This window comes from Drosophila navojoa, chromosome X (assembly GCF_054131105.1).
Source record: "Drosophila navojoa isolate 15081-1374.11 chromosome X, UAZ_NAV_1.0, whole genome shotgun sequence".
In the NCBI taxonomy this organism is placed as follows: domain Eukaryota; kingdom Metazoa; phylum Arthropoda; class Insecta; order Diptera; family Drosophilidae; genus Drosophila; species Drosophila navojoa.
This window is the reverse complement of record NC_142895.1, coordinates 5,947,067-5,963,061: the sequence shown is the minus strand read 5'-3', so window position 1 is coordinate 5,963,061 and position 15,995 is coordinate 5,947,067. Positions and strand designations below refer to the sequence as shown.

Genomic DNA, 15,995 nt, shown 5'->3' with positions numbered 1-15,995 from the left:
GCTGCTCCGCACAAATTTATTTTTAAAAACAAACCAAACAAACGCAGCCCCAAACATAGCGGCGCTAGCGTCGTTACCATCGATTCAGTTCCTCCAGGTGCTAAACCCAAGTGTTATTTGTGACTACAATTCAATTCCAATTGGATGTGGCTGCGGTGCAGAACGTAAAAGCGAATTGCTTGCGTAGCGGCCAATTGATTTTTCACCAAAATATACTTGAGAGCCGACGCTTTCCCCCGCCCCACACCGCCTTTACCAACAAAAGGCAGCCGGCAAACGGCTGACCTCCCGCCTCCCGTCAAGCTCTCTCTCACCCGCTCTCTCTCTCTTTTTGTTTCTCTCTCTCTATCTCTCGCACCTCAACACAGACTGCATAGACCCTAACCTCAAATCAGCTGTTGCATACAATTGACATCGTGCGAAGCGCGTCCAGCGAAGACAATAATAACAACAAGAACAATGGCAGCAAAAGCAATACACAAAATGGACATTCAAACGCTCTGCAATGAATGGGATGAGCTCAATCGTGAATATGCAGAGCTTGAGGTAAGTTGAGCTGTTGTTGTTGCTGTTGTTGTTGTTCTAAATGATGTAGGTGTAAATATAGATATGAATAAATATACATACATACATATGTATTTATGTACATATAAGTAGATGTGTTTGTTGTTCTTGTTCTCGATTTTGAATCAGCTGCTCATTGTTAACACAGTCTCACTCTCTCTCCTCTCTCTCTCTCCTCTCTCTCTCTCACTCTCTCTCTCTCTGTGTTCCTCTGTGCAGGAGTGCAACAGACGCAACATTGAGCTGCTGGAGCAGCTGCATCAGCATCAACAGAAATGCTTTAACGAGATCAAGCATCAGCGATATCGTATGAATCAAATATCAGCCTCAATACGACAGTGAGTAGAATAACTAGCATATAACTGTACCATTTACATACACACACACACACACACACACACACAGACGCACGCACGCACGCTTATGGTGTCAAAGCCAACCCTTATATAATTACATGCAAAACTTTTCAACTGTACTTAGCTAGCATTCGTATGCAACAGGCTTCAGCTAGGGATGGCCGCGTGACACGACACATTTGGGCATGCCATTTATTACGGCCATAACTGTAAATGCCATAATAACTGCATCTTATCGCTGCCGTAAGAAACAAACAAATTGACAAGGTCAACAAAGTGTTAAAGTGCCGTTAAGTGCACTCAGCTACCTGCTCAACTCCATGTCGAATGCTTAACTCGGGTAACGAATGCCCTGCTAAATGGCCATCTCGAATAGTACAAACAGCCCGACGGCTCTCACGTTCTCTGTCTCGCTCACACGCACACACTCTCATTGAAGTTGTGGCCCAATTGGAATTTGATCTCGAATCAATTACCGTTGCGAACTAGGCTATTCTAATCAGATTCGCAACTGGGAAACAGCTAGCCCAACCGTTTGCTTATCAGCAGCCGCAATAAGTTGTGAAACACAACTGTATGTCGGCAATTAGTCAGTAAATTTTGTTCTTATCGTCACTGCGACGCCCCCACCCTCCACCGGCTCCTCCCAGAGACTATAAACAGCTGTGGCGGCATTTAAAGTGCGTAATGCTTCTAGTTAGTTTGCAATTAGTTTTTACAGCTGTGTGTATGTGCGTGTGTGTGTGTTTGTGTGTGTTTGCAGCCGTTCTGATAAAAATCTGTGATAAAACCCCAATATACGTAGACTTTGCGCCCGAACGGGCACGGGCATTAGGCGCATTTATTGTCAAAGCAAATGTCATAAAAAAAATATAAAAAAAAGTTTATTTTGTAATTGAAAGTGTACCTTTGCCCAGCGAGCAGGCCACTACTCTCTTACCCTCACTCGCGCCCTCCCTCTCGCTCACTCGCTCTCACTCTGTCTTGTCCACTCGTTCGCTCTTCCTATTCAATAAGTTGCAGTTGCTTTGCCCCGCTTTCACACTGGCTGCCCTTGACCCTGTGCTGCATGAAGCGTAAACTGAAAAGCCAGCAAACATTAAGCGACACAGAAAACAGAAAAACAATAACCAAATAAACAACAACAACTATAATAATAATAATAAACAAAGCCAACTCTGTGACCACAGTGGCACAAATGCGCCAAGCGCACATTGCATAGGTAAACAAATTGTTTGAAAACCAGTTTTCATATGTTTTCCTGTCTATTTATTTAGGTTATTTGCGTATTCAAAATCTTTTAAACAAATCATTCATTTAATAGCAATTTATATATACATATGTGTATGAATATATACTGTGCATTCGTTGTTGTTATATTGATTTCGCTTTGAGAGATGCATTAGTGATCCACTGTGCACGCAGGCAAGGCCAGTTTACCTGTTGTTGTTGTTGTTGCTGTAACAGTTGTGGAGTTTTATTTGCTGGCGCTTAATTGTGTGTGTCAGCGTGTGCATGTATGTATGTATGTGTGTCAACGATCGCCAGAGAGCACATGTACAAAATTGCTCTTTGCACTCGCTCAGACGCTTTACACGCTGGTTCGCAAACCAAAGCGTTTCACTCTCATACTCTCTCTCGCCGCTCTCACACTCTCTCTCTGTATGGCTGAACGGTGAACTCAAACACTTGTTTGTGTGTTTGTATATTTGTATGTGCACTCTGAGCGTTTATACATACATATGTATGTAGACGCGCGCGTTTTGCTGTGTCTTTGCCTCCAAACGGTTGACCTTGCGCTTGGCTAGCTGCCAGCTTTACTCTATCCAAATGATGCAACAACAACAACAACAGCAACTACATCAAAATAACAATAAATTAAATGATTTCGCCTCTGTCAAAATGGTAAACACGAGCTAAAATTACAAAACTCTAGAAAGCACGAGAAATATAAAAAAAAAGAAAGAAAAAAAATGTAATCGCTACCTGTGCAGCCCTTAAAGGGCATTTAACTTGTTGCGCAAATAAAGCTTAATTGACAGATGCAAAAACGAACTAAAAACAAAATAGAAAGCTTAACTAACAGCACCCAAAAGCAATTACGGTTATTGTTTTGCTTGCCGTTGTCGTTACGTTTGCGCAAACAAAGTAAACATATGAATATAAACAAAGTAGCATCAATTTATCTATTTTTTTTTGCTTGCGCTTGCGCAACGTTGCGTGCAGCACAGGCGAGTTGCGCAAGCGTACGCTTGTGCTTCTGTTTGTGTTTGCCTTTCGCTTCAGCCGAAGGCGCGTTTAAAAGCGCATGCAAAACGCGCGCGTTTCACAGGCGACTCTTGGCGCGTGTGCAAATGGAATCAAAGAGAAATGTAAGAACGATGCAGTCGGGCGCTACTGACTGCATAATACTGTGCGCCCAGGTTAGGACATCGGTGTATAACAGAAATAACTAATATTGTTATTGTCGAAAACTATTGTTAATAAATTTATTATTATTATTATCTCTTAAAATGTATTTCCGGTCGAATATTGCACAAAGCCAATATACTTTTGTTGTTTCTTTGGAAACAGAGTATAAAAACTGTTAGCCAAAGATAAATACAAGCAACTATTTTTAGTTGCTTGTGCTTGTCTAGCATATATGTATGTATGTGTGTATGTGTGTGTGTGTGTATCGATGTACATATGTTTTGTCTATGAGAACATGTCGCCTTTTAGCCCCATTTCCGGTGTTATATAACACACCTGCGGGTGGAATTTACGAATCAATTTTTGTTTGTTTGTTTTTTTCTTGTTTTTTTTTTTTTTTTTTTTTTTTTCGCCATACATCAAGTACAAGCACAAGTCACAGAGCCCCGATTATTATTTGACCAACTCAGTAGCCCCCATTATCAGTGCCACAATTTCAAGTACGATTTTTTTTCGCATTCTCTAAGACGGCGCTCCCTCGTTTATCGCTTATCAGCGCGATTTTTATTATATATATACTAAATTTTATATGTAGGCATGCCCATGGAGCATATGTATTAAGTTATACTCGTCTGACAAATGTGAGGAGTATATTTGTTCTTTGGAAAAATGAAATTTAAAATAAGATATATATCTGATATAAGCCTAAGATGGCAATTTGGAATAGTTATAATAGTTTAGTTAATTGAAGATCAAACATATATAATCTTTTATTATTTAATATTTTATCTATATAAAATTCAAGTTCCAAATTTTGATGGTTTAATTTCCATGAACATCTGAGGCTTATCGAAAATCAGTTATTTTTCCACCATGCACGAGTATCAGGCAGTCGCTAACGCCCGTTCGCAAGAGTCTTACGTGTTATTTATTGGATGTTTAAAAATAAAAACATGAATTATGCAAGCCATAGATAAAAAATTAAAAACAAACAACGAAATCTAATAAGAATGTACCCAGGAGGTAATACCCATATCTGTACAAACATATATAGTATGTGTTTGGGCATATGCCCTGTGTAGCGTATACCCTATAGACGCACATGGAGTGAGTCGGCTCTCGTGCTCCTTTGCAACTGTCAATTATGTCTAAATTGAACTTTGACGTGGGCTAAATTGAAATTGCCGTGTGCCGTGCGCCGTACGCCGTACGCCGTATGCCGTGTGCCGTGTCTATAATTGATATCGCTCGCCGGCTTTGACCAACCTCCCCTGGGCCAGTGCTTCCCCTGCCCTATAATAATAAATATTATATATTTATGCAAATTGCATATGGAGCAATTCGCCGGCAGCTTTAAGATCGGAATACTGTTGGGGAAAAACTTAAGATGAACTATTAACGGCATTACGAATGGGTTAATCTTATGGGTTATGATAAGCCAAGCCTTTTACCTATATGTATCGTTAATAGATGGGTAGCTTGGGATGTAATGTTATTTTGGATTTAGTATACCTTTCCGCCTTCTCCCAAGAATTGGAAAAAATCGGGAGTTTCTTTGGCAGTTGCAGAGATCCGAGCATTATTATTATACTCCAGAAATTCGATGATGAAAGTCTAAGTAGATTAAAAGTTGTGCAACAATTAATTGTCCGAACTTAGAACACTTTCGACTAGATCAATCTCAATTTGTTCCTTTGTACTACTTTGTTAATAATGTAATGAAAATCCTGATAATAACAGAATGTTCCCAAAACTCCATTTTCAGTTAGTCTTACGAAAAAGTAAAAAGAAACTCACCAAAAGACAAACTATATACAAACAAGAATTAACTCAAGTCTTTATATCTCCTCCTATATATGTATCTCCCCCTCACTCTAAACATACTAATTGCATTCCAGATATAAAGGACCGATTGAAGGCGAGGAGAAGGAGAAATTGGACAATCTGTTAAAGATGTCGCTCAAGCGAAAGGCGCAATTACATGAAATAGAGCAATCGCTGCCAGCACGATCCGGTCGCTATCTACAGGTGAGTTGGTCACACTGACCCCTTGTAGTCGCGCACTAGAGTTGACACGCCTCTACCCTCCCCCATCCCTCATGCCATCCCCCAGATAATACTAGGCGATGTGAATGTCTCGATTCTGAACAGAAACGACAAAGTTCGCTACAAAGATGACTATGAAAAGTTTAAGCTAATACTCAATGTGATTGGACTGATAATGGCATTCTTCAACTTGATATTCAACTACAGGTGAGTAGATACTCAGATACAGATACAGATACAGATACAGATACAGATACAGATACAGATACAGATACAGATACAGACAGATACAGATACAGATACAGATACAGATACAGATACAGATACAGATACAGATACAGATACAGATACAGATACAGATACAGATACAGATACAGATACAGATACAGATACAGATACAGATACAGATACAGATACAGATACAGATACAGATACAGATACAGATACAGATACAGATACAGATACAGATACAGATACAGATACAGATACAGATACAGATACAGATACAGATACAGATACAGATACAGATACAGATACAGATACAGATACAGATACGATACAGATACAGATACAGATACAGATACAGATACAGATACAGATACAGATACAGATACAGATACAGATACAGATACAGATACAGATACAGATACAGATACAGATACAGATACAGATACAGATACAGATACAGATACAGATACAGATACAGATACAGATACAGATACAGATACAGATACAGATACAGATACAGATACAGATACAGATACAGATACAGATACAGATACAGATACAGATACGATACAGATACAGATACAGATACAGATACAGATACAGATACAGATACAGATACAGATACAGATACAGATACAGATACAGATACAGATACAGATACAGATACAGATACAGATACAGATACAGATACAGATACAGATACAGATACAGATACAGATACAGATACAGATACAGATACAGATACAGATACAGATACAGATACAGATACAGATACAGATACAGATACAGATACACAGATATGATATACTGAAATACTCTTTTCCACACCAAATTTCGTAGAGCTCTGGAACTGGCGTTCATATTTCTGCTAGTCTGGTACTACTGCACCCTGACTATACGGGAGTCCATATTGAAGGTGAATGGATCCAGGATCAAGGGCTGGTGGCGCGCCCATCACTTCATCTCGACGGTGGCCGCCGGCGTCCTGCTGGTCTGGCCGCAGGGCGAGCACTGGCAACTGTTTCGCCTGCAGTTCATGTACTTCAATGTGTACATCAGTGAGTAAACCCGAGCAAGATGTGGATGTCGGTGGATGCATTAATTGGTTTCGTTTGCGCTCTGCACAGGCATCGTGCAGTATTTGCAGTTTGGCTATCAGAAGGGTCTGCTGTATCGGCTCAAGGCGCTGGGCGAACGCCACAACATGGATATCACCATTGAGGGCTTCCATTCGTGGATGTGGCGCGGCCTGAGCTTTCTCCTGCCATTCCTGTTCATTGGCTACGCCTTTCAGGCCTACAACGCCTGGACGCTCTTCAAGCTCGCCTACTACCCGCCCGACGCCCCCTGGCATGTGTCCGTCATGTGCGGGCTCTTCCTTCTGCTCTTTGTGGGCAACATCACCACCACGCTCCTGGTGGTGCCCGAAAAGATACGCGAGCGGGCCAAGGAGCGCTATCGCCTCCAGAGCATGGGCAAGTCCATGAAATTGCGCAAGGAGATGAAGGTGAGTGTGGCCGGAGGCGGGTGTGAGGGTGGGTTTGGCTTGGGCTTTTGGTTTTGGGTTTTGGGGGGGTGGGGTGCAAATCAGAAGGCGAGATGCATGTTAGCCTTGAGACATTGCACTTAATTTGCTTCTGTAGAACAGGACCCTATACACTCTATATCGATAAACGATTAATTTACATAAAATTTGCAAAATCCCGATTATATTATTATTATTTATTAAAAGCATTATTTTCTTAGAAGCATTCGATATCATTTCACTTCTTATCTTTCATTATCATTCCTTACTATTTATTTATTGATATAAATAATTTAACTGTAGTTTTTATATAAGAGATTTTTTATAACCTATATGAAATTGCAAATTTCTCAAACTTTCTTACAAAACCAATCAACTCTCTTTAGGTTAACTTCAAACAGGCGTGCGCTTAACATAAACTGTAATTATTCTGTTTTATTCTCTTCTCCATTGTACCGTTACAGAACAGCGCCAGCGACTTGGACATTTCAAGCAGCTCGCAGGCAGCGTCGGCAGCGACAACGCCGACAGCGGCACAGCTAACTAAAACGACGCCGACGTCAGCAGCAGCAGCAGCAGCTGCTGCATCAGTAACGGCAACAGCGGCGCCAACGCCAACGCCAACGCCAACGGCAACGGCAACGCCATCGCCGGCAGAGAAAAAGGCGAACTAAAGCATAGAGAGCATTTGTGAGAGGTCTAGCGCTCAGTCATATGTTATGTATAATTTTTGGACCCGACACCCCAAACACCGATAGTCCCCACCCCAACCCCCCAACCCCCAGAACCCTAACCCAATCCCTGAACCCTCCCTCCATAGTTTTTCTTTTCGTTTCTTATTTTTGCATGCTTATTTATTGATTTCGCTTTAAGTTGAAGTTTTTGGCTCTCTTTATTATTCCCGTTCAGCTTATTGCAATCATTGATTTTTTTTTCTGCATGTTCGTTCCGCTTTGAACGGTAACTTAAGCCAGACATTCACCTTTTGTGAAGCGAAAAAGAAAACAAAAGAAAAACCCCCAAAAAAAAAAACATAAAAAAACAAAATTAAAAAAAAAATACTTAAGCAAAAAACAAACTCAAAATAGAGTAACATACGCTGTATGTACGTACACACGCTATGTACAATTTTTTTTTTTTTAAATATTCTTTAAGATAATTTTTTTTTAATTTATTTTTTGTTTACTTGGCTGCTTGTAATGAAAAATTGTAGGAGAAACGACGTGAAATGAAATTGTAAATTGTCCTGAGTGCAGGCGAAGCGAATTGATATTGAATGAAAAGAAACTGCGCTCACAACACAACAAAAATAAACAGAGAAAGCAAATTGCAAGAAAAATATTAACATTGTGTTTCTCTCATTGTATTCGACTGGGGATGTGTGTGTGCTGGGCTGGCTCTTTTGTGCGAGTGGGAGTGGGAGTGAGAGCGCGAGTGCGAGGGCGAATACGAATGCGAGAGTGCGAGAGTGCGGACTGTGGACTGTGGACTTCGAGTGCGAATGTGTGGGAAAGTGTTGCTCTTTTTGAATGCGCTCGCCTCTGTTCATGTGGGTGTGTGCATGGAACAGTAATTAAATCGATGACACTGACCACAATTTATTGAATTGCGTGTTAAGCAGCGGCATTTAAAGTTGCTCATTATGGTTTTGGCCATGGGCAAAATGTCTGCAAATGTGAATATGCAAAAATGTTGATTGCTGCCTGGTTTAGTGGTTTATTTGATTGCGCGCTAACGTGCCATCTACATGTACATAAATACATTAAAATGCATTTAAATCTTTATTCTCTTTTATTTCTATAGTAATACCATTTTTAAAGTATTTATAAAGTATGTATATCAAGTGTATTTTTTTTTTTCAAGTGTAATCCAATTTTTAAATATAATATGTAGTGGCATTTCTTCAAGTGTAAGCAGATCCTTTCATCATTTACTTCATCTCCTTCAAACGCATACAAATATTGTGTGTCAGTGAAGACAATTTAATCAGCTGCTCTCCTCTTTATGCTAAGCTCGCAACAATTTTGCAATAGCTTGACAAATACTGCCCGTCTCCCTCGCTCATTCACAAACACTGCTTGTATACGTGTATACATTGTATGTACATATGCATATGCACATGCATATATACATATACTGAAGACCATTTTGTCAGCAGTTCTCTGCTCTCCTTACACCCGCTGTCGTGACTGTTGTTGTTGTTGCTTATATTGCTTAGCATGCTCGAATGCTGTATGCATTTACCGTTAGTCAACAGCTCTCTTCAGCTTAGCTCACTCCATAATTGTGCCTGCCTGCACTTGTCTCGCTCGCACTTGTATAAACACACGTATATCAAGTTCCTTTTACTTCATTCTGTATGCTGAGTCCGTCTCGATCGCGCTGCATGAAGAAGAGAGCAGAGAAATTGTTTTTTTTTTTATTTTTCTTTTTTTCTGCTTATTATAATAAAGTAAATACTAATTGCAGCATTTTGTTGATTTTGCTAATTTGTTTCAAATTTAAAATGTCAGCGCCGACCTCGAACTCGACCTCGACTTTACTTTTTATTATATTTTACTTGTGGTTTTTGTTCTTCCTCTCTTTATTTTTTATTTTTTTTGCAGCTTATCTCTTGTGCGAACTGCGATTTGAGTGAGCTTCGGTGTCTGGGCAGACGGGGCGTATGCTTAGGCGGCGCATGCAGTGAGTTGGACAAGTGAGTGAGTGAGTGAGTGAGCGAGTGAGTGGGGGTGGGGGTGGTCTGGTCTGGCCGGGTCGGGCCGTGTGACTCTTGTTTTACTGATGGCCATTAATGCGGCTGTCGTCTGCCCGTTTGCAACAAAAGCCCTGCAATGCGGCAAAAGCGGCGGGTTTTGTGCACCACGTTGGGCGCCATTTGCCCGCGCCCGCCTCCATTGATGTGGGCTCCTCCTGAATAGGTGGGCGAGCGGGGATGTGTTGGGCTGGTAACCGCAACCGCAGCGCAGGCGGTCATTGAGGCTACATCCTGTGCCGTTCACTTGTCGCGCGCTCCATCCACCCATCCACTCATCCCGTCGTCCCATCGTCCCATCGTCCACATCCATGTCCTGGCCATTTGCTTGTCGCGCTGCCGCAGCCTAATTTGGCGAGAGTTCATTAATTGCGTAAACGGCGCACGCTTTTAATTATGTCGAACGTCGGCCCTGACGCGCCATTGCTCCCGGCAACCGGCGGCGGGTGGGGGCCGGAATGCTTGCTGGATGGCGGCGATTCTGGTCACAGACCGGGCGTATTTAGTGCATTTGTGGCATTGTTTGCATTGTTGTGCAGCAGCAGCAGCGGCAGGGGCAGCAGCAGCAGCAGCAGCAGGGGCAGGAGCAGGAGCAGGGGCAGGAGCAGGAGCAGGAGCAGCAGCCAGTTGCTCACTGCCGCATTTTGGTTGCCTGTTTTTCTGCGCCGCCAACGGAATTTACGACTTTTGGTTGATGCAGCCGCAGCGCCCATCAACGTAACGAAAGTAGGCGGGGAAAGAGTGAAAGAGAGAGCGAGAGTGGGAGACGGAGAGAGAGAGTGCCTGTGTGCCTGTGTGTGCGTGTGTGTGTGTTAAGTGGGCGGCTTTCGGCCGAGCCGTGCGATTATCATTTATTGCAACCGCATACGGGAAACGTCACTGGCATTGTGAAGCGCGTAATTCGTTAATTTGATAAGCATACGCCATGTTGAACAGGCGATTGAAAAGCCCATTGGCCATTGCCACTGGCAACGGCAATTGGCATTAAGGCAACAGCTAACAGCAAATTAATGCCAATGGCTTTGTTTTCAGCCAGTTCAAGTGCCCGCGGGCCGATCGACAAGTTCCGCCAGTTCAACCGAAGCCAGAGCCCCTCCACTGAGGTCGACGGGCATTTCGAGAGATTGCCCCGAAATGGGAATGGAGATACGGTTCCTTGTACATTGTGGGATAATTGTGCATTGCTTATGATATTGATACGTCTTTGATATGTCTATTTCGATATTAAAGTTCGAGTCAGTAAAGCCACTTCCGGATTGATCTTGATTTATCTCTATTTATTTTCGTTTATCTCTGTCTTATATCTTATACTCTTTCATTCTCTTCTCTTGGTATATTCTCTCTCTCCCTCTCTTGCTCTCCCTGTCGATTTGCCTGCATCTATCTTGTCTCTATGTCTATCTCTTTTTCTCTTTCTCTCTCTCTCACATTTAGTAGCATATTTTCCCTCTCACTCGCACTGTCTCTCTACCTCCATCTTTCTTTACTAGCCTCTACCCCCCTCTCTATCTCCCTCCTTCTCTCTCTTTCTTCATCTCTCTCTCTCCTTCTGTCTCTTTCTCTCTGTCCTTCTGTCTCTCTCTCTCCTTCTCTCGCTCTTCCTCTCTCTCTCCTTCTCTATCTCTGTGTAACCATTCCTTACGTTCCGATCTTTCCGCCTTTATATAGCGCATATATAAAATCTCTATCTAATATATCAATATTATCGTAATACATATTTATTAGATTATTTTCTCGGGCAACTCTCGCGCTTACTAGCTAGAGCTGTTGTTGTTGCTGTTGCTGTTCAATAATTCAAATTTAATTTATTCATGCGCGAGAAATAGCACTTAATCAGCTTTTGATTTATTTAATACCCTGTAAAAGGCCACATTAAAGTATTGTTCAGGTAGATGCTTGCCTCATTAGGTTGTTTGGCTTCGAGCATTAAGCGATTTCAGATGGAGGTTTTTTCAATCGAAGAATCGATAATGTGAGTGCTAGCATGAATAAATCGATAAATATAAGAGTTGATAAATCTAAAAATAGAAAAAGAAAATAGAATTTGTCTTTTAAAGATCTCACTCTGTCTCTTTGACTCTATGCCTTTCTCTCTCGCGATCTCTCTCCGTGTTTCACTTCTACTATCTACATCTCTCTCTCTCTCGCTCTTCTTCGCTTTCTTCTTATCCTTTTCCTTTTCTTTTTCCTATTCCTTCTCCTTTTCCTCCAGGATTAGTCTTTTGAAGATCTTACCCTGTCTCTTTGACTCTCTCTCTCTTTCACTTTGTATCTACATTTTTCTCTCTCTATCTCTTCTTCGCTTTCTTCTTATCCCTTTTTTTCCTATTCCTTCTCCTACTTTTCCTTCTTTCCCTCCAGGCTTTTCTTTCTGCCTTCTCCCTTTTTCCTTCATTCTCAGTCTTTGTTTCTGTGCCTGTCTGTTTCTCTCCGATTTTTTTTTTCCATTTCTTCACACTCCTCCTTTTCTCCTGCTCCCACTCTCTCGCTTTCTCTCTGTCTCTCTCTCTCTCTCTCTCTCTCTCTCTCTCTCTCTCTCTCTCTCTTTCTATCTCCTCAAACTTTGAATCCTTCTCCTTTTTCGACTATCTCCCTCCATGTCTTTCTCTCTTTCCCTCTACTCCCCTTCTCTATGGCCACTCAAACCAAAACAAACAACTTTCCGTTGACACAAATTACAGGGTATAAACATGTGCTGCACCACTCAAACAAACTGCTCTAAAATTCTGAATAATTGAGTGGAATTAAACAAATCGTTGGGCTCGACAGCAGACGGAGGCGCTGAATGAGCTGCATCAAAACGTAAAGCTCGTTGTAATCGAATTTCGGCGGCCAAATGGAGCAACAATTAAAACTGATAGCAAATGAATGCAAACAGAAAACTGACCAACTGACGAAAGAAAAGGGCCCCAGCACAGCATTGAAAGTTTATAATGAAAATGAATTTAGGGTCAGTTGTTGTTGTTGTTGTTGTTGGTTGAATGCAATGCGAGGGAGGAGGAGAAGGAGAAGGAGTAGGAAGAGCAGGAGCAGGAGCAGGAGCAGAAGCAAACGGAGGCCAAAAAAGTCATCAAAGAAATTCAATTTGATAAAGAATCAATGGCCAAAGAATGAGTTTTCCCCAACTCCTGCGACCTCTCCAAACCCAACAAAAACTTTTGCCCGACAAAATATAACAAAAATGAAAAGAAACCAAGAGAGCGGGTGAGTGAGTGTGAGTGAGAGAGAGAGAGAGAGGGGAAAATATAAAAAAAGAAAACGATGGCAAATTAAATCGAGCAATCAAATGATCATAATAGGTTAATCAAGAGCAGGAGCTGGGCATCCTGCAGGGCCTTCGGGCTCTGCTCCGCTTTGGTCTGGTCTGGTTGGCTGCTTTGGTAATTTGTCTGCTGCTCGTGCTGTACAATAGACAAATTGAAATCGCAAAATAGAAAAATGGCAGTCACACACACACACACGCACACACACACAAAGGCATTGCAGGTTGACATACAAGCAAATAAATAAGTGCACTCAAGTATGTAATATGGCCAACAGGCAGCGCACCCTGGTCAGACATACATAGATAGACATTGTCTGGCTGGCGGTAAATGCTCTAGTTTCCACTTCCGCATCCGCATCCGCATCGGCATCCGCATCGGCATCCGCTAGCGACAATCGTGCGGCAAATGTAGCGGAAAATCGGCAACATCGTCACAGTTAGCCCACAAAATTGTTAGTTTCGCTACTGTCTCGACTCTGGCTACAATAATCAGTTGCCAAAAAGTTGTCTCAACCAGCCAGAGCCACTGCTAGAGCCAGAGCAGGAGCAGGAGCAGGAGCAGGAGCCACAGCAGCAGCAGCAGCAGCAGCAGGAGTAGCCACAGCTCCTTTCGCCTTCTCACACCCGCTCGAGCAGCAGCTGATTTATGGCCGCCACACGCGCTTGACCCAAAAACCTTCCCATTGCCTGCAATTGCAGCCTTTACGATCTACAGTATACATATGTATATATCGCATATATATTGCGCATATATCCTGAATATATCTGTCATACATTAGCAAATACATATATTTAGCATATATCGTCAATATATCGTGCATATATCTATATATATCCAAAATAAGTACTTCATATGTCCTCTATATGTTGTGCGTCCATCCTGTATATTGTATATTCCTTATACATCATTCATTTATCCTGCATATACATATATCTAGCATATATCGACTATTATTCCTGCATATATCATGCATATATATCTAGCATATATCGCCTATCCTGTATATATGTCCTTCATATATGCTGCATATATATCTAGCATATATCGTCTATATATCCTGCATATATCATGCACATATATCATATACTTCATATATCGTCTATATATCATATATTGTCTATATATCATGCATATAGCTATGTATGCATATATCCTCTATATATAAATATATCCTGTATATACCCTTTATATGTAATGCATATATATCTAGCATATATAGTCTATATATATCCTAAATATATCCTCCAAATATCGTCTATATATCCTCCACGTATACTTAGCCTATATCGTCTATATATCCTCCATATATCATCAATATATCGTGCACATATCCTTCATAAGTATGTCCTCTACATATTGTGCATCTATCCTGTTTATATCCTGTATATATTCTTCATATATCATGCATATATATCTAGCATATATCGACTATACATATATCCTCTATATATCCATCATATATCCTGCATATATCTAGCATACATCTTGCATATATCCCGCATATATCTTACATATACACATCTCAGATAACGTCCATATATCATCCATGAATCATTCATATATCATACACATATACATATATAGCATATATCGTTTACATATGTATTTAACAGGCAGAAGAAGGCGTGGCAGATCCCATAAGCCATATACATATATGTACATATGTTAGATTAATGTAATGAGCTGAGTCGATTAAGCACTGTCCGTCCTCGTCCCTCCGACAGTCCCTATGCTTCAACGTGTCGACCTTAGAAGATATAGGAGCTTATCGAAAATCATTTTCAAATTTATAGTTCCTAAAACTTTTAGTTATTTAAATATTTATAAATATATTTAATGATATTTTGACAAAGTGTGAGTCAGCTTAGGCAAAAACTAAAACTATAATTGTATAGCCTAAAAAGTACATCAAATTATTACAATGGTTTCAGCTATAGTCTTAAATTTTGGTATATTTCATTTATTTTTTTTAAATTTATTCGCACCAAAAATAAAAAACTTTTGTGTTTTATTTAAGTATATAAAGTTTGTCTAATAAGTATTTAAAAAAAATAATAATTTCATTTATTATTAATCAAATGTTTTGGTCGATTAATTGTAATTAATAATCGCTTAGCCTTAAATCAATCATATTCGATTCGATAATCGATTAACAAATCCCATTTGCCATCACTAAAAATTTCCCAAAATATATTTTACTTGTGGACTTTTCGTCAGCATAAACTCGACTCCAGCTATTCGGATATGCGCAATACCAGGCCAGCCCCCCATTGTCGCGCGAGGAGTGAGGGGGAGGAGAGGGGGAGGAGCGGGGCGAAGGAGTTTTGTTTGAATTATGCGGCGCATTAGGAGAGCCGCGAGTGCGACGCACTCGCAAAACTTTAACACAAATTGAATTATGCAGTCGTCGAGCGAGCTCCGGGCCGTGGACCGAGTGGGCGTGGCTGGCAGAAGGACATTGCCATTAAGCGAGAGCGGATCGAGCCCGCAGACAGCGCAGCTGACTTTGGCAAATGTAACTGTAATTTATTGAAATTTGTTGGCGCCGAGCAGCCACGAGCGCAGACAGCAGCAGGCGGGAGCAGCAGGCGGGAGCAGCAGCAGGAGTAGCCACAAAGCGGAGGCGCACCCGCCCCCTCCCCTCTCCCCTGTCATCCAAGCCAAGGCAAAAAGTTTTGGTCACGTTTTTTGTCACGCCGTCGCCGCTAGTCGCCAAAAATAGCAGCGGCGGTCAACAGTCAGACGCTCTCATAGTTTTAGTTTTTTGCTACGAGTCCACTCAGCCACTCAGCCACCCACGCCCCCGCGGCTCCTCCTGCCCGCCCTTGTGCGTGTGGAGCACC

The 15,995-nt window shown here is 41.5% G+C and overlaps 1 protein-coding gene across 1 annotated transcript; it reads left to right on the top strand.

The window, feature by feature from the left end:
- The first annotated feature begins 372 nt into the window (after positions 1-372).
- On the top strand, positions 373-8,472 carry LOC115565277 (transmembrane protein 120 homolog). Its single transcript, XM_089263379.1, has 7 exons — positions 373-546; positions 784-902; positions 5,231-5,360; positions 5,446-5,585; positions 6,447-6,664; positions 6,734-7,113; positions 7,596-8,472. Exons 1-7 carry the CDS (start codon positions 460-462, stop codon positions 7,803-7,805), a joined length of 1,284 nt encoding a protein of 427 aa, XP_089119505.1. The 5' UTR covers positions 373-459; the 3' UTR covers positions 7,806-8,472.
- Positions 8,473-15,995: the final 7,523 nt, after the last annotated feature.

What these genes read in the sequence shown, in the direction of transcription:
- LOC115565277 (XM_089263379.1), top strand. Translation starts at nt 460, where the DNA reads ATGGCAGCAAAAGCAATACACAAAATGGACATTCAAACGCTCTGCAAT. An exon ending in ATATCAGCCTCAATACGACA is followed by an intron (nt 903 to 5,230) that starts GTGAGTAGAATA and finishes ATTGCATTCCAG; the next exon opens with ATATAAAGGACCGATTGAAG. An exon ending in AATTGCGCAAGGAGATGAAG is followed by an intron (nt 7,114 to 7,595) that starts GTGAGTGTGGCC and finishes GTACCGTTACAG; the next exon opens with AACAGCGCCAGCGACTTGGA.